The sequence below is a fragment of the Apteryx mantelli genome, chromosome 14 (genome assembly GCF_036417845.1).
Source record: "Apteryx mantelli isolate bAptMan1 chromosome 14, bAptMan1.hap1, whole genome shotgun sequence".
In the NCBI taxonomy this organism is placed as follows: domain Eukaryota; kingdom Metazoa; phylum Chordata; class Aves; order Apterygiformes; family Apterygidae; genus Apteryx; species Apteryx mantelli.
In genome coordinates, this window is record NC_089991.1 from 19,730,901 (window position 1) to 19,758,060 (window position 27,160).

Here is a 27,160-nt window from a genome sequence, read left to right on the forward strand (position 1 = left end):
GCAGGGGAGGAAGGGCTCTGGGGCACCAAGTCCGGCTGCAGCAGGTTTGAGCTGCGTTTCGGAGGGCCGGACACACTGCCTTGATGGTGGACAGGTTCCCTGGCCGCAGCCGGGACAGGAGCGGGCAGCAGGGCTCGGGGGTTGCCGCTGGAGCTGGGGTCTCGTCCTGCAGCACGCTACCGGCTTCGCTTCGTTTTTTGAGGATTTGGGGGGGGGGGGGGGTTGTAAAGCTGACTGGTCAAAGCAAATAGTTAGGCTAAAACTGTTCATGAATTTGGCCTGAATTTTCCAAATAATTGCAATTAGAAAAAAGTGAGGGCAAGGAAGCAAGAGTTACAAAAGGGAGACAGGTGCTGTGCCGTTTTCCACCCAGGTATTGCTTTGCCTTCTACCCAGCACCCGGCTGGGTAAAGCCCTCCCAGAAGACATGAGGAGCTGGGTTCAAATATCACCCCCCGGCAAACCCCCTGGGAGCCCAGCCCCTCTTAACTTCTGCCTCCCCCTTTGCGTGGGTGCTAGGCAGCGCGTGACCTCTGCAAACATGCCCAGGGAGCACCTCCTGCCCCGGGCTGCCCTCCTGCCTTTAGGTTTTCCTGGGCTGCAGCAGAGCAAGTGCAACCTCCGGAAATGCACTGCGTTTTAGTACCCGAGCTGAAAAATCAAATAATCCCACGGGCTTCCAGGTGGAACATTTGCATGGGCACAGCCCAGCTTCACGGAAGTATGCAGAAGGGCTAAACGAGTTAAAAATGAGCTTGCCTTTTGGAGGCAGACGCCAACGCTTGTTTGTGACGACTTGCTAGTACGGTCTGTGAGCCTCCATGGAGTTGGTATCAGTTATCTAGCTACCATCTTCTGCTGAGGATTAATGAGGTAACGTATGTGGAGGCACAGAAAGGGGACGGGTTAGTGGCAGTAAGATTATTTGTAATTATGAGGGAGAGGCCCCATATGACAGAAAATGAGCTGCCTTTCCAGCTCACCCTATAAAACAGGGATTAAACACTGTTGAAAACACCAGTAAAAATAGTAATAATGGTGAAGCCATCCTATGAGATGCTTTATGTGGAACTCCAGTCTGAATTATTTAATTTCTTCAGTGCATCCAGTGCACTGTGTGAGCAGGGATGCAACTTGTGTAACTGCTCTCTTTGGGCTTGTAGTGTTTTGCAAATGAACCTTAAGAGCGGCGCGTTTTTCTTGATTTTTTTTTTTTTCCTCTTCTGATTTTCCAACAGGAATGTCCTAGTGGGGTTGTTAATGAAGAGACATTCAAACAGATCTATGCACAGTTCTTTCCACATGGAGGTAAGCAGAGTACTTTGCGCCTGTCAGGTTTATTGAAGCATGTCTTAACATTCATTATTGCCAGCTGGCTGCAAAACTACGCCAGATAATCTGGGCTAGAAATTTCAATTGCGCTTAGGCTTTGCAAAATCTTAAACAAAAATATAAGTAGCAAGGTAAGGAAATTAATTTAGGCCCTTTGAATAGTTACTTCACAAGAATACAGACAAACCCACATTGAAGATTGCTACTAGCTGTCAGCCCTTTTTTCTACAGTAAACAGTGCAAGTCTGGAATAGAAATTGGGGATTGATTGTCTTGTCTGCTACCGACTTTCTGGATGGCAGAGAATTAAAGCACTTCCCACCGGTGCGTCTTTGTTTCCCCCTCTGTTGGACTGCGGTGCATATAAGATCTAGCACAGAAGTGTCCCAGACCTGTTTTTGTCCTATAAATAAATCAAAACGTTCCTAGAAGTGGTAGAGCAGTTTTCAGTTGGCCTATGAACACCTAGGCAGCTGAAATAATAATTTTTGGTGTTTGTGTAACTAATTAAGGCAGGGTCACTTCATGCACTGGAATATTCAAGTATTGCATTAAACCTCTCAAATAGCATATGTTGTTGCCACCTTCTGAAAACGTCAAAAATCTATATGTTCATGTAACTGGATATGTTCTGTAGGGATTTTTTTTTTTCCAAATATGAAAGAAACTGGTCATGGTTTTAAGCTTTTTTCTTTTTAATAAAAGATGCAAAGTTTGAGGCTTCCCAAATGTATCCTATTCTGTAATAGCTGCGGAGTACCGTCATTGTGGGAAGGTGACTGAGGTTTCTGCAAGTGTGTGCATGTGCATTTAGTTTAAGGAGGTCATCATTAGTAAGTGGTTTCTGAACTAAGTGTCAAGATAAAACATGCTATGCTTATTTTTATTATATTATATGCAGTTTTACACTGCATGTGACCTCAAAGATACACACCTAGAAAATGTTCATGTTAAATTTCACTATGGACTTGATGATTTTTGTTGTTGCTTTTCTTCTGGCTTTAAAAAGCAACGAGACCATTGTTTTTTAACAGTTATGCAGAAAATTAAGCATTTATAATTTTAATGTAATTCTGGATGTATTTCATGTTTCCAACCCAAGTTCCAGTAACCCAAAGGAGCTCCCGGTACCCTGAGTAAATGCACTAACTCCTTTTGTGAAGTGGCACACACCTGAGGTGACTTCTTTCCTATGTGGGAAGAACAGTTGGGCACAGAAACCACCTCTTTTCATAGATAGATACGTTTTTTCCCCTCTACTGAGGTTGACGAAGATGTGCCATTATTTTTTGTGTCCCATTCCACTGAAATACGGTTCTCCCTCAGTTAATGATGCTAGTAGTGCAACCGTGCCTAACGATCAGTCAGTTTAACAGCAGAAGTATTTTCACGTTCTCCACTGTTTTCTTTCACTTGGTTTCCAAACTGTTTGTACAACCTTACAGTGTCATAAATTGGGGGATTTCAGATTCCTCAGAGATTTTTCTCACTTTTATGGCTCTCCGTACAGATAAATTTGTACATCTCACATGTAGTGACGTACCTCCAAATCGCAAATCTTTGTGCAATGTCATCCCAGGCTGTGGTATTTTTGTTGCACAAGGCTTATATCCTTGACAGGTTTTCATTTTTGCTAATTTGCCATCAAATGTTGCTAGTGATCTAGTATTTCTTTATGTATATTATCTGCTATTGAAATAAAACATTTAGTTTGTTATTTTAATAAATCCTTTACTTTAGCTTAGTAAGGCTTTTTGTAGGAGTGTGCCACTAATAATTCCATGTTTTTCTTGTGGAGATATTTTCTTTCTGAATCCTTCTTTTAAAAATGTAGTAGCCAATTTTTTATCCTGGAGTCCAGCATATTCTATGCCTACAAATGACAGTAACCTGAGCATTTGGTTTTTCTGCACGTTGCTACTCTTCCCTGGATTTGAATAATGTGAGAATATTTCATCATTTCGTAGGGTTCAGACCAAAGAGATGCTGAGGTCATTCCATGTGAGGGCCTGCACAGCATGGGTCATTAAGTGTCACCAGATGCCCAAACGCTGAGTACGAAGACTCAAGCTAGACTAACTCTGTGTGCCATAGGCAAAGAACAGAGGAGAAAAACACATGGCTCCTTGAATAGCAATGAAATAATTGGGTGATATTAATTCCAGTTGCTTCCATTTGCTAAAAGTTGCCTCTAGTAACCTGGGGAGAAGTGTGAATTGTCTCCAGAGCAGAGAGAGGCCAATGAAGATCTTGAGGTCAAACACTCATTTGATTTTCTGCATACTGTTACTGTTTTTCCCCATTAACAGCTGTCCTTCACATGGCCGTAGAGGCTGTTCTTATCAATAGAAAAGATATATATTTATATTTTTTTAAGACCAGCAGTTTCAAATTCAAAAGGATGAAAATATGTTTTGGATGAGATTGCTCTTTAACAGACAGTGGAAATGTGTCTTATGCTCCTCTCTTCTCGAGCTTGGGCCAGTGAAAACCTCCTGCTTCCCTCTGCCCCAGTCATTCCCTGGCATCCTGGTGCCACTGAGGTTCCCACCAAGACCTTACCAGCACATCCAGCTTTCCTTGGTTGTTTTCCATGAATCTCCTGTGGCTAATGCTGAAGGACTTAGCCTGGCAAAGCTGAAGTTTGGATGCCCTTGTCTGATTTGGCAAACAGAGACATTCTTGGGTGCTTCTTTGCTTTTTAAGTACAGTCCCATAATCCGGGTCATTACCACTGTGATGCAAGCTTTTGCATTTCAAGGCTGTTTTTTTATTTTGGGGGGGAGGTGCGGGGGGAGGGTTATATAATTCCACAGTAATTTTTACTAGTTCATGGAACATCTGAAGAAGCTGCAAGGTTGTTTTCTTTTATCCCGAAAGAAAATATGATCATGAACACTGTTTAGAGCCATTTATCTATAATGAACTGCTATATCAATCGGTGCCTTTTTTGTTTTTCAGATGCTAGCATGTATGCACATTATCTCTTTAATGCATTTGACACTGCACAAAATGGCTCAGTGAAGTTTGAGGTAATTGTTTTGCGTCCTATTTTGATGCCTTTTTCTCAGTTTTGTGTTTTGAAGCTTCTCCATCCATCTTCCATTAGAAACGGGCAGGATTCGATGGATTACGGTTCAGAGGTTTCAGACCAAAATCACTAGGTGTTTTAAAATTTGATTCATTTTGGTTAAGGCTTTCCATGCAGATGGAGTTGCACATTTCCTTTGACTAGAGAAACACGTGATTCACATTAGACAATATCACAGGCAGCGTTAATCTTGGAGGGCGAAACTGCGGCGAGTTTTGCAGCAGAGAGGAGAGGCTGAGGACGAGGGTGTATGAAAAGACACCAGCGAGCAGCACAGATGGTTTGGAGGTCGGAGGAAGGCAGTGCATCCTAGGCCTTCTGCAGCCATCCAAAAAGGTGTAGCAGGGTAACCCTTGTATTTTTGGAATTTTTTTTAAAGCTTATTTATTTAATATATTGAACAAGCATCTCAGATACTTGGCTCCTCACGGAAAGCAAGCCTACCCATTAACTAAAAAGGCCTGTTCTTGCGGCCACAAATAGCCGCCCTTAAAGCTCACGCGCACAGTCGTAGAGGTGCAGGCGACAGCAGAGGGAGGTGCTGAGCAGGACACCTGAGGAGGATGGACTTAATGGTTTGGAGGACAGTTCACTGGCTGATCATAAAACCAGAAATAATACGCAGTCCCTCCTTTGCTATCAAATGGTCAAGACTCCCAGCAAGTCCCAGGTGAGATTGAGAAATTATTTCACTTATCAAATGGAAAAGGAAATGTTAGTGCACGTATATGTGTTTCCCTTTGGCGGCAGCTGCAGTGGGAGTTATGCATACGGCACGTACTCAGTACAATATTAGAGCTTTCCAGAAACCTAAATAGACCAAAATGCAGCAAAATGCTTAGATAAGTATTTAAAAAATAAAATAAAATAAAATAAGTGCTGAGCTTTCCTTCCTGGCAAACCCGTCTCTTTAGTACTTGTCAAACATAAGCATTTTGTCCCCTTTTTTTGTATTGTTCAGCAAATTCAAATTTCTCTGAGCCCCGGGAAAAAGGAGCAAAGGTTTCTAAGCTGTGGTGCGCTGCCTCGGCAGCGCCGCCGGAGGTGACGCGGGAAGGACTAGGTAAATTAAATCAGGTAGCAGGAGCGGCGTAGCCGTGTTGGCTTGAAGCTCTGCCTCTGCTAATAAATCCCTGTGGTGACGCTGCTGTCAGTACCTGAGCCATTAGGCAGTATAGACAATAAATCAAAGTTATTGGAGGCAATAACTTTATTGTAAACAGAAAACAATTAAAAAGCTGCGTCCCAGACTGGGTAATTAGTGGCAAGGATTATATCTGACAAATGTGTCGGGGGTTTTGCCGGAGGAGGGAGGCTGAGGCTCTCCGCATTGGAATATGCTGTGGCATGGAGAGCCCGGGCTCTCCCGGTCCCTCTCAAAAGAGGCCACGGAGACCTTCGTGATCCCGATCTGCCTGACTCAGACCGGATCTTTGATTACGCCCACAGCCTGCCGGAGACTGGGGCCGTGATCCCGGAGAGGGATTAGCAAGTTAGCAGGAAAAAGCAGCAGTGACCACCAAAACCCCCCTCTTGCGCCTGCCCAAGCAACGGCTCTAATGAGTGACGAGCCCCAGGGCTCTCGCCGGGTATCAGCGAGGACGCGGCCGCGCTTCGGAAGCAGCCCCAGGGCTCTCGCCGGGTATCAGCGAGGACGCGGCCGCCCTTCGGAAGCAGCCCAGGGTGCCGGACGCGCCTGCCCCTGGAGGCAGCCCGCGGTTCGGCCCGGGGCGCGAGAGCGGAGGTCGGTGCAGGGAGACGCTGCTACTCCATCGGGGCACGCGGCAGGGGAGTGCAGCTTCCTGCTGTGCCGCGGCTCCCCCCGGCGGAAGAAGTAAGCCCGGTGAAAGGGTAAGGCCTCGTTTGCTTTCCTCGGGAGAGGCTTGCCAGGAGCCGGTTGGAGCAGCCTGGTGCCAGCTCCGCAGCCTCTTCCCGCCGGCCGCGGGCGAGGAGGCTTCACGGCTCCGGCACCCACCAGGTCCTCCTGCCCTCGACCTCGCTCGGGAGCCCGACCCGTAGCGTCAGCTCAGCCTTTGGGTGCGCTGCGGTCACATAACTGAGGATTTTCCTGATTTTCCAACTACCTCATCCCCATTTGTCAGTGAGGCACTACTCAGGTCATCTTAGCACTGCACTGTGGCCACTGAGCTCCCGCAGAGAGGAGACGGCTTTGGAAAGGGGGGCAGAGAGGTTGATGGCTGCGTGTTGTATCCTTAAAAAAAAGGGTCTTTTGAGCAGTTTTATGAAGACAGTGACTCGGAAAAGGATGGTATTAAAATTCACATCTCTCTTTCTGCCTCGAACCAGGATTTTGTGATGGCATTGTCAATTCTGTTGCGAGGAACAGTCCATGAAAAGCTAAGGTGGACGTTTAACCTGTATGACATAAATAAGGATGGCTATATAAACAAGGAGGTAAGGCTGTTTCTGACACATGTCCAGTTATTTCTGAAGAGAGCTGACTGGTTTCTGTTGCAGAGCATAATTAATTTTACAAGCAGCTAATTAAATGCAAATCAGACTGGACTTGAGCATTTATCTGTGTCTAAATAAAGTGCATGGTGATCTTGTATTGCGTATTTTTTTAGCTGTATTTTGCTATATTATAGTGCTTTTAATGGATTGCTTTAGCCAGGAGCAAAATCCTAGTTATAACTATCCACAAAAACAACCTGTGCAAAGGGGAGGGCAGCAGGGACATTGGGTAGTCAGTGACTGAGGTGCAGGATCATCCAGGTAGCTCAGGTACATCCAGCTGCATTGGGATGATGGCATGGGCTTACCCAAGGTGCTGCAAGTCCACAACCCTGCTCACAATTCAGTGTTGCTATCTAGTGTTCTCTTATTACCTAGCATTTCTTGTTTTCTCTGTGGGAAGCCTTGGTTTTGAGTATGATGACCTGACCACTGCCAAATTTTTGCATGAAGGCACGCATGGGAGTGGGCCCGTTCTGACCAGCCACATGTAGGACATGATCTATCATCTTGAAACTACTGTGGGCACCTAGTGTGCTTGTGGGTCCACTACTGGTCCCTGAGCCATGCAGTAGCTTGTGCAAGGCGCAGAGAGGGGCTCCGAGTGGCCTCCCAGGGCTGATGTGGAGCTCCTGGCCCTGGCGGAGGTCTGGAGATGTGTGTCACAGTGGCAGCACTGTCCCCAGTGGTGGCCCTGACCGGGCTGTTTCAGCATGGTGGAAGCTGCAACGCTGCGCAGCCGGGTCCCAAAAACGGGGGCGTGGGACCACAGGAGCCTCACGAAGGGCTGATGCCAACTCATGGCACAGTGAGAAAGATGCACTTGGTTTTCTAGCTTAACTCATAGCTGGTGAGACATCTGTCTGCATGCACGTGTCTAGGCTTTCCGTGAGGGTGACAGCAGGTATGAGCCTGAGGTCTGCACCGCTTTGTAATAGAAAGCGAGTGAAGAAAAGGGCAATAAAAGAAATAAATATGCTATCGTTTTTATTAACTTCCCTTTTGTGTTTTTGATGTCATGTCACTACTGCAGGAAATGATGGATATAGTAAAGGCAATTTATGATATGATGGGAAAGTACACATATCCAGTGCTCAAGGAAGATGCTCCGAGGCAGCACGTAGAAGTATTCTTCCAGGTACTTATTTGATTTCTGGCGTGTTTTTCTTAGCATTTGAGCTATGCACTGATATGCTTTACTGTAAGGTTAGTCCCAAGGTCACTGCTACTCTATGCTACGCATCCCAAAATGAACCCTAGCTGCCATCCAGCCGAACACTGCAGTGTCTGCTGAGCTCCTGGCTCCAAGGTATCCCGCTTGTCTCTTGGCCCAACCCCTCGTCCGTGTCCATGTGGCATGTCCAGCAAGCCTAGAGATGTCCTGTCTCCCAGCCCAGAGGTGCTTCTCCTCGCAACGGCCCATTAAAAATAGAGCGAGGAGTATGGGTGCCAGTTAGTGAGGTACTGAAGAAATAAATGGTGTAAGACGGGCAGAGATTGCTGTGTACATTGGGGAGGGAACAGTTGGAGATGACCTCAAAAGTCAGAAATATCAGAATAGACAAGTGCTTAGCTGCCAGCAGATTTAATCAATGACACTCCATCTGCAATCTGAGCCTGTAAAGTGCCCTAGATTTATTCAAGCTGTATCAAGTATGGTATTATACTACAACTGCAGTGTTACATATGGAAACCAAAAATATTTGTTTTTATTTTGCAGAAAATGGATAAAAACAAAGATGGTGTTGTAACTTTAGATGAGTTTATTGAATCGTGTCAGGAGGTAAGGCCAAAATTGTAACCGCGATGAAAGGACTAGCTTGTGCCACAGTGTTTGCGTTCGCTTGGGGTGAACTCTGATTGAAATGAGCTGCTGCCTCCGGATCCCAGGTTTCCTTTGCGCTGCGTAAAAAGCAGCCGCAGGATTCGGTCTGCGGTTGGGGTCTGGGAAGCCTGCTACTGATCAGGGAGCGCAGGGTCAGGCTGAGCGCTGGGGAGAGCCTCTTCGTGCCCAGTGCTTTTATTTGCCTGAGTGAATTGCAATACCTGATTCTGTGACAAGTACATAACTCTCGAGAAAGCTAATAAAGCCCTTAACCTTCCTCAGTGTTTTTCTTTTTTAAGAGGCTGACAGTGTCTCTCCGACCTGTCCCTGGCTGTCATTAACAGGTACCACATTGCTGAAACAGTCCGGAGCTGAAAGTCTCTTTAGGACCTTTGTAGTTACAGTAGTCTTGTAAAACCCGCCGGTGGTTTCAAGGTCAAACATTAAAATAAATGCTGTAATCATGGCAATTGTAATTTTCAGGTTTGACAATGAACTCCCTCTTGCAAATTCCATGCATTAAATTGGTTGTAATAAATATTTGCTGGTATTTTTAGCACTGGCACAAAGACAAACATCTGCATGAATATGCAATCAGCCAAATGTCTGTTGTCTGAGACTGTAATTAACTGTGTGACTGTTTGGTCGGAGGTGCAAATAATTGCATACCAGCCATCCTGTGCTTTTTGCTTTCCCCGGGAAATCTGTCCCGTTCTGCAGGCAGACAGTCCAAGCCCGTACTTGAATGACGGGAAGACGCTCACTGTGGAGGGACTGGGCTCCCATCCCACCCCTTGTGCGTAAAGTCTGGGTCTGGTAACATGCAGGACTTTCTCAGACAGGGATTTCAGGGGAAAAATGCCTTGTGAGCAGAAACATAATGGAAGGCTAATTTATTTCAGTTACATTTTTGATATCTCCTGATTATTGGTTTATTTCTGGCCTCTTCTTTAATCTGAGTGTTTGTCTCCAGGTTGTGTTTTATTTATCACACTCATAATTTGTCCTCAAGCTGGATGTGTGTGATAAGTGCTGTGAAAAGTGGTCCCAGTGTTAAAGCAGCTTCACTTCACTTGGAAACGTTAGAGTTTCTTTAATGCTCTTCTCTAGTCTTGGTATGGTTGGTTGCTGCTGACGCGCTTGCATTAGGAGCTGTGCAGGTTGATACGCTGTAATGCGTGCTTTCCTTGCAGATAGGAGCCCCGCAATACTAAGATAGGCTTTTTTTTTCCTTTATGCAAAACAAACAAATGTGCATTTATAATGCATACCTTTGCCCGTTTTGAGGATATGACTCATGGACAATGAACTCAAGCATTGTTTTGGAGAGGATGGTTGGTTTCCCATGCAAGGCGCTACCCAGTACTAGTACCTGCAAAACCGTGTTGGAGGTGAGATGGGTGGATGCTGCTTTTTTGGGCAGGTGTAAAGATGGCCACGTTTTCAATGCCTCTAAAGAAGACAGTGGAATGAGATGCTGTAGATCTCTAAGTTGCATTACAGCCAAACAGTTATTCTGACTTTTGGAATAACTGAGCTCCTAGGGGAAAAAAATCATCTCATGTTTTTTGACTATTACTCTGGTGATTACCTCAAAGTAATATTTCAAGTCACTTCATAAGAAACAGTCTAGTATTTCCCTTGTGTGTCTCCAACTTTCTCGGCTGGAGCTAAGAACCTCAGAGAGGCTGGGATTTCATGTATTTGAATTTTGAGCTGGTTGTGTTTCTGGGATCAAGTGGTCCTTCAGGGCAGCTTACTTTTCAGTTCAAAGCTTGCAATTTTATTTGGACTGTTTGAGCATATTAAGTTAAGTGCACATTTTTGTGTTTAGGATCAGTGAGTTTCTGTGTGGGCACTCAGGTCCAAGGGCTCAGTGCAGTCACCAGCTCAGGAAAGAGTTTAAATGCTGATATCTCCTATTCTTTAGTGAAGCACAGCACATGCTGAATATGAGAGAATCCTGTGCTTGCATGCTTCAAACTGACTAAGGTGCCAAAGTACAAGGGGACTTCTTTGCAAGACCTAGACCTGAATCAATTTAAGCTCGTCAAGGATGAAAAGTGATGCAAAAGCAAGGCTATTGCATTTTGTAGCACTGCAGAGCACCTCCTGGGCCAAACAAGGTTATGAACAGGGCTTTGTCAGTACTGGTTTTGTGACAATGTCTTCTCATTGCTTCCAGGATGACAATATCATGCGATCCTTACAGCTCTTTGAGAACGTCATGTAACCGCCTCGAGAGAGCGCTGTAGGAGTCAGAGACTTTGTGTGTAACGAAGAACCTCCTTTCTGGGTGAAAGCTTTTTACAGTTCAGCCATGTCCAGTGTGTGAGGATTTTGTATGACATCTCCAACCAAATGGCAACCGAACGCAACCAATCCCATATCTCCTTCTCAGAGACGCTGGTGGAACTTTATTTCATTTTGGAAGCATGCAAATATTTTAATGAAACCTGATGAGAGAGAGCTGCTGCTCAGAGTTCAATGAGTAATATACAATGTTCTGTTTGCTAGGCACAAGTCCTGCTTTTAATCTAGCAAGCTTGATTACTTATGATAGCACATGTCGATAATTTACTCGGCCATCTATTACGAGTGAAACGCTCAGTCCATAGCACCATACGGCAAAATGCTTTATGAATGCCTTGCCGTTATTTTGCTTTGACGAAAGTCTAATCTACCGGGGCGATCTGTGAGGTTGTAAAAACGAATGCTGAATGTACCTAGTGTGTTAAGCAGAAAGCCCACGTAGCTAATATCCCCATTTCTGCACAGATCCTGCTTTTCCTCTCACATGCACTGGTGCCACCACCCTGAGGTGGGTGGAGGTATCCCTGAACACATTAGCTAGAGGAGTTTCAAGCCAGTGTGAGCCAGAAAGGAGCAAAGCAAGTGTTGCATATGCAAATTCTAAACTACAGAACAAATCCCATTGAATGATGGTATGTTCTTGGAAGACCCGACAGGCTGATGAGGGCTGCCACATGAGGATGTGTACTGACAGTATTTCCAGCATGTAGTGGGACACCAGGTGATTCTCCAGGAATAGGGTGCCTCTCTCAGCAGCACTGTGGCCCCATCCCATGGTCCTTTCCTTGTGGTTGGGCACACACTGCATGGATGCATCATTTGAATGTTTGTATTTTTCCAGTGGATATTAAAGCAAAGCATTTCCCACTTTATGAATTTATTTAAGCTTTCCAGTTTTGCTTAGTTGCGCAGGGTCCAGGTGAGGCAGCTGTGTTTCCTCATACAGACCTTGGCACCTCCAGAGTGTCCTGTAGGCTTAACTGGGGGCTGCTTGGTTGCCATTAGACTCAGAGCTGCCAGGCCTATATGTCCCTTTGTGTAATCTCACAAGGCAGTTTCTTGGGACATCCGTGACTTGTACCAGTCCTATTTCCTTACTAATGCCAAGCAGAGCATTGGTTTAGGAGTTTGTTTTTTTAAGTAGTAAAACAGAAAGAGTCGCATAGTGAAGCTGGATTTTGCCCGGTAATTGTCAGCTAAGGCATATTCATTATGCCTTGTGCCATATCCCAGCCTGCTCTGCAGAGGACTCCAAGAAAGCTAATGTTATCAGAGCACCGCTGTAATCTCCTGGCAGCTGATGGCTGAGAAACCAAGGAGAGAACAACCAGCTTTTCCAGCTGCTTGAACCACACGCAATGCATAGTCCCCTGCCGTAGTCCAAGATCATTGCCATCCAGTACGCATATATTTTTATTGTATCAGACACTATATTACAAATATACTGTTGGCACTGAAAATATATTTTAAATATTATGTAAGCAGAAGCTTTTTATAACACAAAATATATAGATGCCTCATTTCTGTAGCCCTATATTTTATAAAAAAAAATAACCTATGGAAATATTCCTGATTATAGAAATAGGTCTGATCAGTAGTAGTGTGATGCTGTGCTTATTCCTCAAGATGGGAAGTTTCCCCTTTTACTGTGCTCTTGCATACACTCCTGCATGGTCAACTTTATTCCCTTGAGTAGCCCGTTTGTCATCAAAAGTGCTATTCAAGGGAGGGAAGTTACATGTGGGCAGGAACGATACCTTAGTCTAGTCTGTTTATTAGCTGTCATACAAATACTATCAATTAATTGCTTCCTAGCAATGATACGGAGCATAGCAACTCCAATAGTCTGCTGTGATTCACAAAAGCGGTGTGATGCTATGAGAGTAGTCTTGTCCTCTATTGATTCCAACTGTTGTCCATTTAATTTTTATTTGATAGGCACTTGATGAAGAGGGTGCCACTTATCGCTGGAATAATGCAGAATGTTTATCCTCTTCCTTCTTAATTCTTGCAACCACTTTAGCGAATGACAGAATTTAGTGTAATGCATAACCTGCTTTTTTTCCATACCGAAAGAGCGTCTGGCTGTTGTCAGTCTGAGCAATTAACTTCAGCTGAGGGAAAAGTGGTCAGAGAAGAATGGGCAGCGAGCATTTTCACTAGGCTAGGGTAGTGCCTTTCTCCTCAAGCAGTGTTGCCCCAAACGCGCTCATGAGATGGCACCTGCAGCCTGAAAAGTTCTCACAACTTGAAGGTGCCCTTTTCAAAAAGACAAAACCACTATCAGTTGCATTATTCCATGGTCTCTGAAGCCACATTAATTTCTAGAGTAACTTTGACGAATTTGGCCTCTGCTGTATTTTCTGTGTCTTGACCGCTGTAGGAGGGACGCAGGTGCCTGTGTTGTAGGGCTTGTAACTGCTCTCCGTTGAGTGTGGCCCTGGTTTGGTAACACATGTTAAATGTTTGAATGTTGCTCTCTGTATATGCTTAAGTATAATGTTGAATTCAGACTACCATTAGTGACCTTGCAGTTTTGGCATCTCCTTTGCAGCTCCACAGGCACACAGCTGGTCTCAGCTCTCGGTGGCGGCAGGGTGCATGTGGTGGGGACAGAGGTGGACACTGAAAGCGTCAGTGGTCCTGGTTCTGCTCTCGAGGAAGCCAGAGACGTAACCAACCTCACTGTCAGTCTTGCAGCAGTCCAGACCCCATCTGAGCATAGCTGGTGTTCAGCCCTGGGTCGCTACCTCTCTGCTCCGGTTGAGTCCGCTGGGGCTAAGATTTGCTGGATCTCCACAGAGCTGCAAATTCCAGCCGTGACGCAGTAACCACCTGTAAGAAACCATTTGTGGTCTGGCGCTTGTATACGCTCCCCTGCACATCAGCCAGAGGTTGGTACTCGTCGGCACCCGGATAGCCGCCGGGGCACTGTGCACCAGACAGACAGCCGAGCGGTCCAGTGCCCGTGAGGGGACTGCCCTCCGCATGGACGTGTCTTTTGGGTTCATTCTTTACGTTCTCGGTGAATGTTAGTTTGCAGACTCACAAAGCCTCCTGTCGCTCTTAAATGGCGCTTGCAACATTTATGGCAAATACTTGCTGCTGCAGCTTTCTAACTAAAATGCAGTAGGCTAGTCTGATCTCCTGCCCTCCTAAATCCCACCGCCCATACGTGGGAGGTAGCTCCTATGCTGGCTTCTCAGTTACAGTTAGACTCTGTCAGTGCTATCAGCTGTGCAAACTTTCTCGAAGCTGTGAATGTTTAAATAATGTCTATGTTATTAGTCTGTTTCATTAGTTACCAACATTAATCTACGTAGTCATGCCAGCAGTTTCTTTAACAAAAAAAAGCATTTCTAATATGTATTTTAGGCAACAATCTGTTGAAAAATAGGAATGTGATTAATGTTAATGCAAAAAAAAAAATTGTAGCGTGTCTGTTATCGTTGCTGTTCGTTTTCCCGTTCCTTTGAAAGCATTGCAATATTGTGAGTAATCGCGAGTCAAGCTATAAACCAGGCGGGACGGATACCATAGGGTTCAGGTGCTGTAGGCAGAACCTTGACGTTGCTGGGTTGTGACACTTACTGAAGCCAAACATCTTTGTGTCGGCGTGCGCTCTCTGATAAGACGGTAGCAGCAGTGTAACAACCTTTTCTTCTCCTTCTTCATGGAAGCACCATGAAAGACTTAAGGAAACGTGTGCAAATAATATAACTTGTGATAACTAAAGCCATGTTAATGGAGCAGCAATGCATAGCTTCGCTCTCACAAATGCTATTATCCAATGGCAATTTGTATTAAATTTTGTTGAATGGTTTTAAAAATGTTGGTTTTAATACTAAAAAGCAAATATCTGTAGGGGGGTGTCCTTTTGTAAGCCCAGTATGTGTTTTTTTTTCTGAAGGGACACTGTCAGGTTAAAAACTTGCAGCCAGATTTTGAAAAACGGGGTTCTGCTATAAACACCCCTTTATCCGCATAGAGGCTGTGAAACCGATAAACTGTGCTGTGAGCGTAACGTTTACATGGTAATGTTTGATTTGCTTTGCTGATGCAGGGATGCTCTTATATTTGGCGCAGTGACGTACCTAACTGATGATCTGGCCCTTGTGTAAACAGAGCTCAAAAATGCTCTGCCTGCATCACTGGTAATATCTTGGAATAGTGAAAATGAAAGTTTATGGACATCTTTTTTCCTCTTCAGCATTTTTGCTGGTTTTGCTTAGGTACATCCAAGAGAACTGCTGATTAGGTTGTAGAAAAATGCAAGCGCTGTTCTGTTTTAGAGCCAAGAAAAACAAAGCGAAACCTATCAGTGTCCCTTTACCTCTGGTTTGTTGAAAACGTCCATTCTGACACATGGGGAAATGCAGAAGAAATTTTGTGGGACTATATATATATACATATATAAATATCTATAATTTGCCAAGCTCCATCCTGTAGGATATACCTACCCGCACATCCCGAGAAGAAGACCGTTCTCTTGCATACGTGCAGAAACGTGCAAATAAAGCTGTGTGTGCGCACCGTGGCGTGGGTGTCGCTGAGGTCGGGGCGGGGGCGGCGCCGCTCTCGCCCGCCGGCCGCTCGGGAAGCGTGGCGCCCGCCCCGCGAGGCGAAGCGAGCGGCGCCGGCGGCGTGGAGGCACGCGGGTCTGCTCTGTGCTTGCGTTTTGGCTCCGCTCCGCGGGTCGTCCGCAGCCCCGGCTGCGGCTCGGGGGCGCTGGACCCCGCTGGGCGCAGGCCGAGCGCTGCGTCGCGCAGCGGGGATGCGCGGGACGTGCTCGCGGCGCGGCCGGGAGGGCCCCGGGAGCGCCGTACCCAGCCACGGCCGCTTCTCCGTGTCGCGAGACGAGCCACGCGGTCCCCGCAGGCCCCGCCAGAGGAGAGGCCTGGCAGCGCCGGGGCCGCACCGCCTGCCGCCCCACGGCTGCCCTCGGGGCCGGAAGACGCATCCAAGACGGAGACGTGCGGGGAGCCCGGCAGCGCGGCGGCGAGCGCCGGGGACGGCAGGTACCCGAGCTCTGCTTCCTCGGCTTGTCTCCTCTTGTGCAAGTGTTTCCAGGCCCGTGAGCCCCCGTCGCCTCCGTCCTCCCCGAGGGAGCCGCGCAGGCAGGTTCGAGGACGCGGCCGCTGCTCCTCCGCGGGACCCCGGTTAAGGGCTGGAGAACAACAACCGCAGCCAAAATGAAAACGAATTGGCAAGGCAGGCGGCAGCGTGGGGTTGAACCCCGGGTTTACTGCAGCCGTGCAGGCGAGCTGGCGGGTAAGCAACCGCGAGCACGCGAGTCGGCGTGGTTTAGCGGGGCCTCGGCCCCTGCCCGCGGGCCCCTCGCGTTATCCGCGCCGGTTCCTCCGCGACGCTCCCGTCCCGGCCTGTCCCTGGAGTAGCCGGGCTGCGGGGAGCGCCCAATCAATTTAGGAAAGGGGGAAAGGGAGGCCGAGATAAGTACGTATGCACCACGCCGTGCCTCGCAGCTAGGAAAATACCTCTGGTTTCTGTCAAAAATGACCTGCCCTCCTCCTGATTTACGGCTCCTGCTTAAACGCTGACTGTTGCGTCTGATCCACAAACAACTCGGCACGCGGATCCGGGGGCAGGCGCGCGCCGGCTCCTCGGCGCTCGCGGCGACGCTAGGTGTCACTGAGGCCCCTGCGAACGCCGGCCTGGCGCCGCCGGCCGCAGCGAGCAGCTCCGCGCACGGGGCCCCTTGGTTCTCCGAGGGGCTGGGGACGGCCGGGCCGCGCAGCGCCCGCTCGGACGCTTCCCTCCGTGCGCATGTCCCACCACGGGCTGGGAGAAGCAAGCAAAGGGAGTGACTGGTCCATGTGATTTTTATATATATATATATGTATAACTGTGACCATTAAAGATATGTCTAAAATGCAGATATGGCTAAGAGAAGGTGAATCTGAAATACAGAATTTAGGGGAAAATATTTATTTTTAATTCACAAAGAAGTAACTAACTGAAGCAAAATTTTGTGTCGCTCTGTCACATCAGGCGTGCGCTGCTGGGATCCGGCACGGGAGCCACATAAGCAGAAATCCTGCGCGTCCCAGTTAACTATCAGGGAGCTGGCGCTGGACCTGCCCTCCAGCGCGGCTGCCGGAGTCATGGCCGTTTCCCAACACGTAACGGCCACAGGAGCAAAACAGCCGGAGCGGACGGACTCGGTGTCTCGGGGCCACCTGCTTTAGGCATTTCTCCTCCATGCTCCCGGGAGGCTCGATGCTGCGGCACGGATCCCGCTCCGGCTCTGCACAGTGCAGACCATCAGCTTTCCAGGTGGGAGTCTCAGCAGCCATGCAGGAGCATCATTCTCACCCTTCTTCCTTTATTTTTACCCAGCACAGCTCGAATTATTTTATGCAATGTGACGGGGTTTTAACAGAGGGACTGTGGACTGCTGTCCTTCCGGGGATGACCCCGCTCGCGGCAGGGTGTCTCCCAGAAGGGGGAAATGGTTGAGGAGGGAAAAGAGCCGAGGTTCCCGTGTATGCAGGGGACGTGCTTGCTCCGGGCTGTTCTGTTCAGAGGCGCGGTTTTGTCTCGTGAAAGAAAAGCGTGTCCTGCCCCCCGTTCGTGCAGGTGTTGCTGGGGCTCTGCCTGGCAGCCCTGGCGGCGGAGAGCTGCCTCCTGGGTGCTGGACCGGGGGAAGCCGCGCTTCGGGACTGGGCTATCCGTCACGGGCCTGGCGATCAGGCACTGCCCTGATGGAAACTGCAGTCTTTGGAGGGGGGAAGGAACTTTCCTTGAAACACCAGGGACACGTTTAAAGCTAATTGTGGATTTGCAGGCACAGCCGGCTGCCATGAAACAGGAGACGGCGGATGGGGTCGCAGTAGACCAAGGCAATGTTTCCCTCCTAGGCATCAACTCTGCTCTGAAGTTCAACTGCAAAAGAAAATGAGCCTAGATGTTTACTGCCCTCACCCAGGGCCAGGAATCCAGATAAGAAACGCAAGAATGAGGCTCTTCTGGTCAGCCTGAACACTCCTCGCACAGCCCCACGGCCTCCCTTGCCTGCGCCACAGGCTTTATGGGGACTGTGTCCTCCTGCTGGCCTCCGTCCCCTCTTGGAGCAGTCTTCCCTGGGCAGCCGCAGCTCGGGTGCCTCTGGGGGACATAAGAATCAATAAAATCAAATTTCCGCTTCCCGCTTTTCTTAGCGTACGTGTGTACTCTTTATACTTGTAGAGAAAACCAAGGGCCAATGTACACTGCTGTTGTAAACGAGGAAGGTGAAAGTACCGATGGTAGTAATGTACATTCAGCCCTTCTGTTAAAATTTTTGTGAAAAGTCAGAGCTGACCCAGATCCTTCCAGAGGGATAGTAAGTTATTGGAAAGTGTTGATTTAAAAAAAAAACAAAAAAAAACAAAGATTGATCTTACAGTCCCAGGGTTAGATTGATTTTGTTGACATTTTAAGGGAAACTTATCCAACCTTTTTGTTCTAATTATCATATTGATTTACTTATAAACCAATATAAATTGAAAGTGTGTAACAGTGTAAGTAGAGATAAAAGTCAACACAATGTTTTCTGTCTGGACAGATATTCTGGATCTTAGAGAACTTGGAATGTAAAGATCCGTACAAGAAATTCATGTTTCCCTTACAAGATGCTAGTTGTCATGGGGCATGACAGCCTTCACCATTCTGTTACCAAACAGTGGTACGTAAGAAAAGCAATGGGAATTTATGCAGGTGGGCATTACACTGGTGGGAGACAAAAGCTATCATGCTGTAACTGATAATTAGTAAAACTGTTTGGAAAAAATCTGCGCGTTTCCATGACAAACCAAGTTGCAAAAATATTTCTAAAGTGTTCTGAATTTTTGTTTCAGAATTTTGAAATTTTATGTTATTGAGTAGTTAATAGGCAAATTATTTGTTTTACTTTGCATTAAGTTGTGATATTGTAATCCTTAAAAATCTTTAAGGATATCTGCTACAAACTAGTAATCAGATTTTTTTTCCAGATCAGTCTCCTGTTGTATTAAAATGAAGTGGCTGGGCACAAGCAAATAAGAGGCACTTTGAAATGAAAAGCATGTAAGATATTTCAATCAGAGCAATACCCTATGGAGATTTTAGCAATAAAATCAACAGAATATTTTACCTTTTAGTTTAGGTCTTACAGTAGCAGTGAATGTTTTGTGCATGCCATAAAGTAGTGTTAAAAATGCAAAATCAGGAAAACACAGGCTAGATTTTGAAAGCCTCAAAGTCCAAAAGCAGAATTTCAGAACTTGAAAATGGTCATTTCTGGGAACAGTATTTGCCTTAATGCCTGTTTGGAACAGAAATCTCATTATAGCCTGTGAAGAGGCTCTTCTAGGGCTTGAGCAGCCCAACTCAGCAGGACAAAAAAAAAAGATCATTGCAGAAACTGGTGTGACATTGCAGAGACCTGTAGGTAATTTTAGGCATAGTAAAAACTGTGTTTAGAAATTCAGTAGACAAGGAGAGATGTACTGTTCCTTTACTGTAGCTTTCAAATGGGTTTGGTGCAGTATTTATAATACTTGTAGGACCTTCGTGATCACTCTCTGAACACCTTGCTGCCTCCCGTATTTATCTTCACAGCAGCCCGTGAGGCCGGGAAGCACTGCCCGATGCCTGTGTTTGTGTGGGGCTGAGGGAAGACACAGGATCATGGAGAAAGTTTTGGCAGAGCTGGGAAGCAAGCCCATCTTTACATGCTAAATGAGTGAGTTATTCCTTCCCTGCGGGGACAAGTCCATGGAGTAAGAGAGGTCAAGTTGGAGGCGCTTGGAGAAAGCCCGCAGCAGTGGGATAAAGCTCCTTTGGGGAAGGGACAGGGGCTGGAGGCTGGGCTCAGGTATGAGACACCCCAGGGTGCTGGGGGAGTCTGGGCAGGACAGACAAAACCCTGTGTGGGTCTATGTGTTAGAGAGTGAGAGCGAGCACAAAAATGTCACAAAGCAGGTCAAACCTGTTCCCGGTGCTAGGGTTTTCTCCCTTGGCTTTTTTTAGCACTTGGCAAAGAAAGGGGAGAAATAGATCTTGTCTGGCTGGTCTTCTGTGGTTTCGCTCTCGAGGTATTTTTAGTGCAATGATTGATGGGCACCTTGGGCCATGGTTCTTCTAGCTTTTTCCTTGTTTTCGATGAGAGGCAACTCTGCGGCACTCCCAGACCCTCCACTCCCACCCGCAGTCTTTGTGGAGCCAGGAATTAACCTGCGAGACATTGCATGCAGACACTGGGGCATGGCTTTCTCAGGACAGAAAGAAGCAAACAGTGCGAGGCCCACACCAGACCCCCATGGGAAGAGCCTGCCTCCGTCCCGTGGCTGGAGGTACCTCCAAGGGCCTCCTGCTCCAGCCCTCAAGCCAGGATCTCCTGCCTGCTGGGCTGGTCCTTCAGACTGGGCCAGAGCTGGTCTCAGAGAAGGAAATGAAGTTTCTGAGGTGTCACCAGGGGTCCATGATTGCGGCTGAGGCTGCACCTGTTTCTGGCCCAGCAGGCCTGGAGATGGGTGCCTGACCTGCTCTGACCACAGAGGCCAGTGCAGTCCCAGGACCAGCACCACGGTCCTTCCTGGAAGCCAGCCAGGTGCTGCAGTCCAAGCCTGTGTCCCTGCTTCTGGGATAAGACCTGCTGTGAAGTGGTGACAGGAGGCAAAAGGCAGTCGTTGAAAGACTTTCTCCCTTTTTTCCTCTGTCTGTTCCCTAGTTAAGCAATGCTTCTGGACAGCCAAGATGCCCTGCCCCACCGCTGCCCTCCTGAAGGCCGTGAGCTAGGAAATAAGCTTAGCACAGATGTTGATGGACAACATAGAGGTAAGCCAGGCAAGGGAAGGAGATTTGCCTGTTTAAGAGGCCATTTCATCGGGAGATGGAAAGTCTGATGCACGTGGTGCTGTAGTCATGTCAGTGCACCCAGTAACACTTGGAGTGGCCAGTACTTCAGACTTAACGTGGAAGGGGAGGGAGGAAGGAAATAACAGGAATTCCTAAAGGTGCTGAGTCCTGCATGCTGAACTCACGCTGCCATCGGGAGAGCAGAAACATCGGTGGGACACTGCGAGACATCCCTGCGTAGCTGCACTGGGTGATATGATGGTGTGTAAGCAAACGGTGGGCTGCATGTCTGCCTCCAGCAGAGTTCATTCAGCCCATACGCGTTTGAGGTGGATTTCCACCACGGAGAAACTTGAAAGCAATCAGTGGGTGTGAGAGCAGACGCTGCGAAATTTAAATAAGTCTTGCTCTAGGTGTTACTGCTACCTCCTGAATCCCATATTTAGCTCACTAGGTTGTACTCAGCCTAGAAGTCATGAAATGTTATAAAGGCCAGAACAGTCGGCAAATAGCAAGTGATCTGTCTTTCCCAGCAGCTCAAGTGACAGATAAGAATCGTGCAGTCCGTTATAGATGACATATCATTAGGTTGCAGCCAACTTGGGTGAAAGGAAAAGCAGCCAACTGAAACTCCAGGGGTCACTGCAGAACGCAGTCACCCAGAGCGACGGGAATCTGGGCAAAATACCCAACACTGGCACTTTCTGACCGTGCCATAGATCTAATAGTAAACACACACTGGCCAGGAAGTATTATCACACATATTTGTATAGCCTGAATTTCCTGGTGCAGTGTTTTTCTTAACACCAAAATGTCAATCATTGAAATAAAATATTCCACTAAAATATTTTATAGGAATCTATTCTGTTCCAAGCATATTTTAAGTGTTCAATTTTCAGACTTCATGGGGAATTTTCTCACTTGTATATGTGACTCATTGTTCCAAAATGGCTTTCAGAGGCTTCTCTGCTTGTGCCGTTCAGGTTGAATTTACAGGAATGGGAATCTGGTGTCCGCAGTGGAATTATCCAGCCTTCAGGGATATTTTGGAGCATTGTTGGTGCTTGACGGTCAGGTGAAGGAATAGAGGCGTCCTAGTACAGTGGTGTCTTTGGCTATGATGGAGACTCTTAGGCAGTTATGAAAATGAATTTTAGCTTTCAGAGCAATGGATAAGGGATGATCTACGCAGCAAAAACAAACCTGTGGAGAGAAGAAATGGGAAGCCTTTTGCTGTAAAGCAGTAGGCGACTCATTTCCAGAACATGAGAATCCAGTCCCTCTGGCCTGGTCTTTGACAAGATCCTTCCTTTCTACGTCCCATTTTTTGTTTGGATGTGGTAAGTTCACATGGGGGGAAAAAGTATTTTGCCGTTTGCATTCTCTGTTCCTGCTTTGCTGTAGGGCAGGAGAGCAGGCCTCGCTCAGCTGTCTCAGCCCCTAAAGTCGGCGTAATTCAGCTGTTCAGTGCACCTTTGAAACTCAGAAGAGAATCATGACTGATCGTCTGAACTGTGCGGTCCTTCTAAACATTTGATATTCAGTATACTAGGAAAGAATTGGCTTGAACGCAGCATTTCCTCCATCTCCTTCACTGTTCCCAGGCAGCTGCAGATGAAATCCCCAACAGGTTTTCAGAAGAGCTGCTAAAGGCTTGAGCTGATCGCTGATGAAATCCTGCAGTCTTGCTCAAATCTGCAAACCTGTGACACCTTAGATGACTTTACAGAATGAGTTTCATCATTTCGTGTGTTTTTCCACCTTAATTCAGGAACCTGCATAGCTGCAGCTTGCTGGTCCTGACATGGTATGTGTTCGAGTTGCGTGCACCTTGCTGGATTTATGATTTAACATAACTGGTAAGGAAGTGGCGAGTCAGGGCTCTTTTGCAAAGTCTCAGTCTCTTTGGGAATTTCCTTTCTTTCATAGCTTATGATTTTCCTGCCCCGAGTATTTAACCTGTAAATACCGCAGCTGGGACCGTCCCTGGCCCTGTGTGTATGCATGCACACACGTGTGTGTTCAGTGCTGAGCATTTATTTTAGCAATGGCCTTGTGATGGATTATGTGCACCAGAGGAAGTGTCCTATGCAGGTTCTCCAGCGAGACTAGGTCTAAATCACCCTAGACACAAGCAGGTGCACTCTATTTGCCTGTTTTTCCCCCATACAGCGCAGGTGATATGCACCTTATGGGTCACCGAGGGGTCTGTGCCCTGCCGGGAGGTGACTGGTCGGCCAAAGGAGAAGCAGCTGGTGGAGAAGGAGCCGTGTGAGTGGGGGGACGGGGACAGAGCTGAGGAGCAGCGCTGCCCTGCAGGGACTGCAAGAGCAGGTGCGTAGAAGGGAAAGGATGTTTTTTCTTGTTGTTTCACTCGCAAATAATGGGCAAGACGTTGCTCCACCTTTGCAAAGCAAATTTTCCCTCCAGGCAGAGGCCATTAAGGGACATGTCAGGATCCAAGAGCTTGGAGTATCTCAGTACAGGGGCTTAGGAGGAAAACGTTTTTACCACATAGGGCAAGCACAGGCTATGCTTTTTGCGGTACCTGTTTGGCAAACGGAAAAACAAAAGGCCGTGTTGTTTGCTCACACTGGCTGAGAAAATTAATGAAAGCCAATCAGAAAAAATGTGGTGGCTAGTCCCTGTGTATTAATCTTAATTAAATTTTTTCTTTGCAAATCTGACGTGACATCAGGTTTCTCTCAAGAGGGTGCCTTGTGAAATGTTACAGGGAAGAGCACACGGGTTCGCAGAGCCGCTCTCAACATCCCCAAAGGGCTTTTAGCACTCAAGATTTGCACAGGTCCTGCCACAGCCAGCAGAGATGGGCGCTTCGGAGTCACCACCGGGCCATCTCGCAACGTGCGCTGGAGCGGCCCTTCCTGCCGAGACCTTCTGCAAGACGCTCCTCTGAAGAGCCAGAATGAAAAGGATGAACCCGTCATCCCTGCTTTGCTCCACTCGTCTCTCTGCTGTGCTGAAGATCAAACACCGAAACAGAACTCCAGTATCAGGCTGTCTGCGAAAGAGCCCAAATTTGCCTTGCCCTGGTTGGAAAGTAGAGTTGAGGTTCAAATGTGGATTGCAAGTGGCCTGTGACGGAGAGACTCAGCAGAGGAAAGGTAGTGTTTGCACGGCTCGATGCACTGAGAAACCCGAGATAAGTGGCTCAAGTATCATATTTCCTTGTCTTGAAGCACGCTGTGTTAGAGGAAGACAGTTTCCTAACTCCTCTTTCTTCTCTCTTTCAAATATTCCAGACAGACTTTTTTTTTTTTTAATAGGTGGACCTTTAACCTTACCCGTATTTATAGCTGAAAAGCAGCGGTGATGATAGGAGTGCTTTGGGGCTAGCCCGCAGTTTGCCCCCACGGGGTAGCCTCTTACGTGATGGCCAGGGTGTGCTACGACGTTTTGTTTTCCTCGGGGCCCGTCTCCCCTGGGGCTGCAGATGCCCCAGACCGGCTCTGCCCGCGCTGCCGGGGAGAGGAAGCCAGGGCGCGCACGGCCAAGAGGCGCCCGAGCGACCTGCGCGGCGCCAGCGTGGCTCTGCGGGAGCGTCGCCCTACGGCCAACCGCGCGTGCCCGCCCCGATCCCAGCCGGGGGGTTCGCACGGCCTCGCCGCACCGGTACCCTCGTTTTTGGGGTCTCTGGGAGGCTGGGGCTCGCTGCAGTGATCCCACCGGCTGCTGGAGGGCAGCTCTGGAGGGCGCCTGGATGCTTGCTCTTACCGGAGAGATTAGTGCCCGGGTGCTTACAATTTGATGCTCAAAAAAATAGGCTCAGATCTCTGTCACCTGTAAGAGAGGTAATTGCATTCAGATCAAATTTTTGGCTGTAAGACTTTCATTGGTTTTGTAAGGACAAAATGATATTTCTCAAGCTTGGTAATTCAAATAAACTTTAGTTAGTTCTAATATATTGAAACTATAAGAGTCCTATGCATATGTCAGCATTAGAAATCATTACTTTAATCATAAACGAAATGCCATAATACCAAGCAGTTTCCTTGGATAATGGTGTGGGGGCTCTGCTTGGGCACTTGGTGCCAGTGGTCCCATGGGGACACACTGGTCCGGACCTTTTCAGATGTCACGTAACTTCCTTCAGGTGTGCCTGATGATCTGAGGTGACTCTAGATGCAGCAGTAAATATGCTATAGGTCCTTTAAGGACACCAGACATGTTCTCTTTGTCTGATAGCTATCAGTGGCATACAAATGTTCGCCTTCTCCCTCAGCTGACAACTGTTTCAATGAGTTCTGATAGCAGCAACTTGTATTTTATTTGTTGTTCAAGCAAATAATTCAGGACTGGAGTTACTTTACTATAGTAGCAAAAGTAAATTGTGAATAATCATATGCGTGGCAATGTCAGCTTTCTTCCTCCTCCTAGCAGAGTCCCTCGCGTGCATGTGCAGCACGTGTGTTCGCTGGCAGACAGGTCTACGGCCACGACATGCTCCAGAGATCAGGAGGCGCCTTGGGCACGACCCTGCGGAGCAGGAGGCGAAGCCTGCTTTATCCCGGGCATGCCAAGAGCGTCGCCCAGCTCGGACCGTCCATCCATCAGGAGCCAGTGCCAGAGCTCTCATCCCAAAGGAACGGTAGGAAACCCTGCCTGCAGCAGAGACTGAATTAAGTAATTGGATCTTTTCTTAATCTTTCCAAATGCAAAAGTGAAGGAAAGCCTGCAATTATGGTTGTCCCTTTAAAAACATTTCAGTCGTCCTTTGAGAAACCTCACTCATAGGCAATTTCTCCCCTTTTCCTTGTTTCCGCAGGGCTCAGATTCATCTGCTCCAGTGATAAGCATTTCAAGGAGCGTTTCAACTGAGATGAAAGGCCTGTGCTGAGGTAGGGCTCAGACGCAGTTTTGAAGACCTCTGAGTTCATGCCCTCCAGAGAAAGCCCTGTGATGTTTTGTTCAGGCTGTTTTACATCCCATCGTAATTCAAAGCTGAGTTAATGTTTTACCTCAGGCTGCATAAATTAGGTGAAGCAGCCTTTCCTCAGTCAGAGTTTAACAACAGTTTTCCTTTGCACATTGTCCTTACTTCTATGCTGCACTGATAAAGGCAAGAAACGTTGCTTAATCCCTTCCAACAACAGCGGAGACTGTTTTTAAACACAAAATATGTTTCTACACTGTTTACTGTTGAGGTATTTCTGAGACTGCTACACCTCCCCTATTCCAGGTAATAAGACAGCGGCCTTTCTCATGACAAACCTACCATAACTATGTTATAAGCTAAACATACAGCTAAACCCACGTGAACCCCAAGGTGATTTTTCCACTTAATTTGGTTTCTCCGAGGAGCAGAAAATGCTTGTGCCTTGGAAATTTAATCTTGGCAGTTATTTTAGCTGCTCTGTAGTTAAAGTTTTGGAAGGTTTTCTTCCCCGTGGAGATGCAGAGCACATGTGTGCTTGGGGCCAGCAAGCACACGTGCGCACACAAAGGAGCAGTGCTCGTGCCGGCCGCCCCAGTGCTCCTTGGGCGGCAGCGTCCGTGGGGCTGCGGCTCCCACCTAAGCAAGGAAGGAGGTTTGGGTGAGACGCGCAGAACATCTGCACTGGTTTACTCGGCTGCTGACAGCACACTGCTACTCTCATGTCCCACATGGCTGATGTGGATCTGATGTCTCCCACTGTCTTGGACTCCTCAGTTCAAAAATAATGTAGCAACAAGAACAACTCTTCTTGAATAGTGAAAATGATGCTATAAAGTGTCATCTTGCACTCTGGAGACTGTGCATGACTGTTTGGGACAAAATGAAAAACAGCAAGATTTTGAATCAGCTGCAGCGGTGCAGTGTTTCCCGAGAACCGCAGAGGCGCTGGGCCCCAGTGCATCGTCAGCTCCTGCTGGGCATTGCAACCACATCGGCGGGAGACCGCTGCGCCCCGGAGGTGGTGTAGGGCCATCAGGAGGTGCAACCTCACTCAGAGAGAGGAAGCATAAAGTATCTGTGCCATGCTTTATGTGCTAGTGCAAATATTTTGATATGTAACTTTTTTCTTTAAAATATTCTTTGCCCTTTGGAAGAAAACAATATGCCAATATAGGTGTAAGCCCTTTTTGGGGAAAGAAAGTTCTTTATTTTAAAAAATTGAGCACCTTTGCATGTTCTTGTATGCTTATGGTATTCAAAACAGTTCCCCAAAACATGCACTACCAGTAGAGAGCTTCCTTCTCGTGAACATGCAGTCCAGAAACTACTACTTACTTCAGCTTGTCTATGTGTGCATCTTCATCTGATCTACTGTCTCGGAGTGTATTTC

At 47.4% G+C, this 27,160-nt stretch overlaps 1 protein-coding gene across 1 annotated transcript in view; it reads left to right on the forward strand.

Moving 5' to 3' along the window:
- Positions 1-14,482, forward strand: part of KCNIP1 (potassium voltage-gated channel interacting protein 1) — a 60,358-nt gene extending 45,876 nt beyond the window's left edge. The window contains exons 3-8 of the mRNA XM_067304844.1: positions 1,239-1,308; positions 4,294-4,364; positions 6,731-6,838; positions 7,932-8,036; positions 8,619-8,681; positions 10,909-14,482. Coding sequence (XP_067160945.1) covers positions 1,239-1,308; positions 4,294-4,364; positions 6,731-6,838; positions 7,932-8,036; positions 8,619-8,681; positions 10,909-10,956 — 465 coding nt within the window. The 3' untranslated portion in view covers positions 10,957-14,482. The remainder of the gene's footprint in view (positions 1-1,238; positions 1,309-4,293; positions 4,365-6,730; positions 6,839-7,931; positions 8,037-8,618; positions 8,682-10,908) is intronic.
- The last annotated feature ends 12,678 nt before the right edge of the window (positions 14,483-27,160 follow it).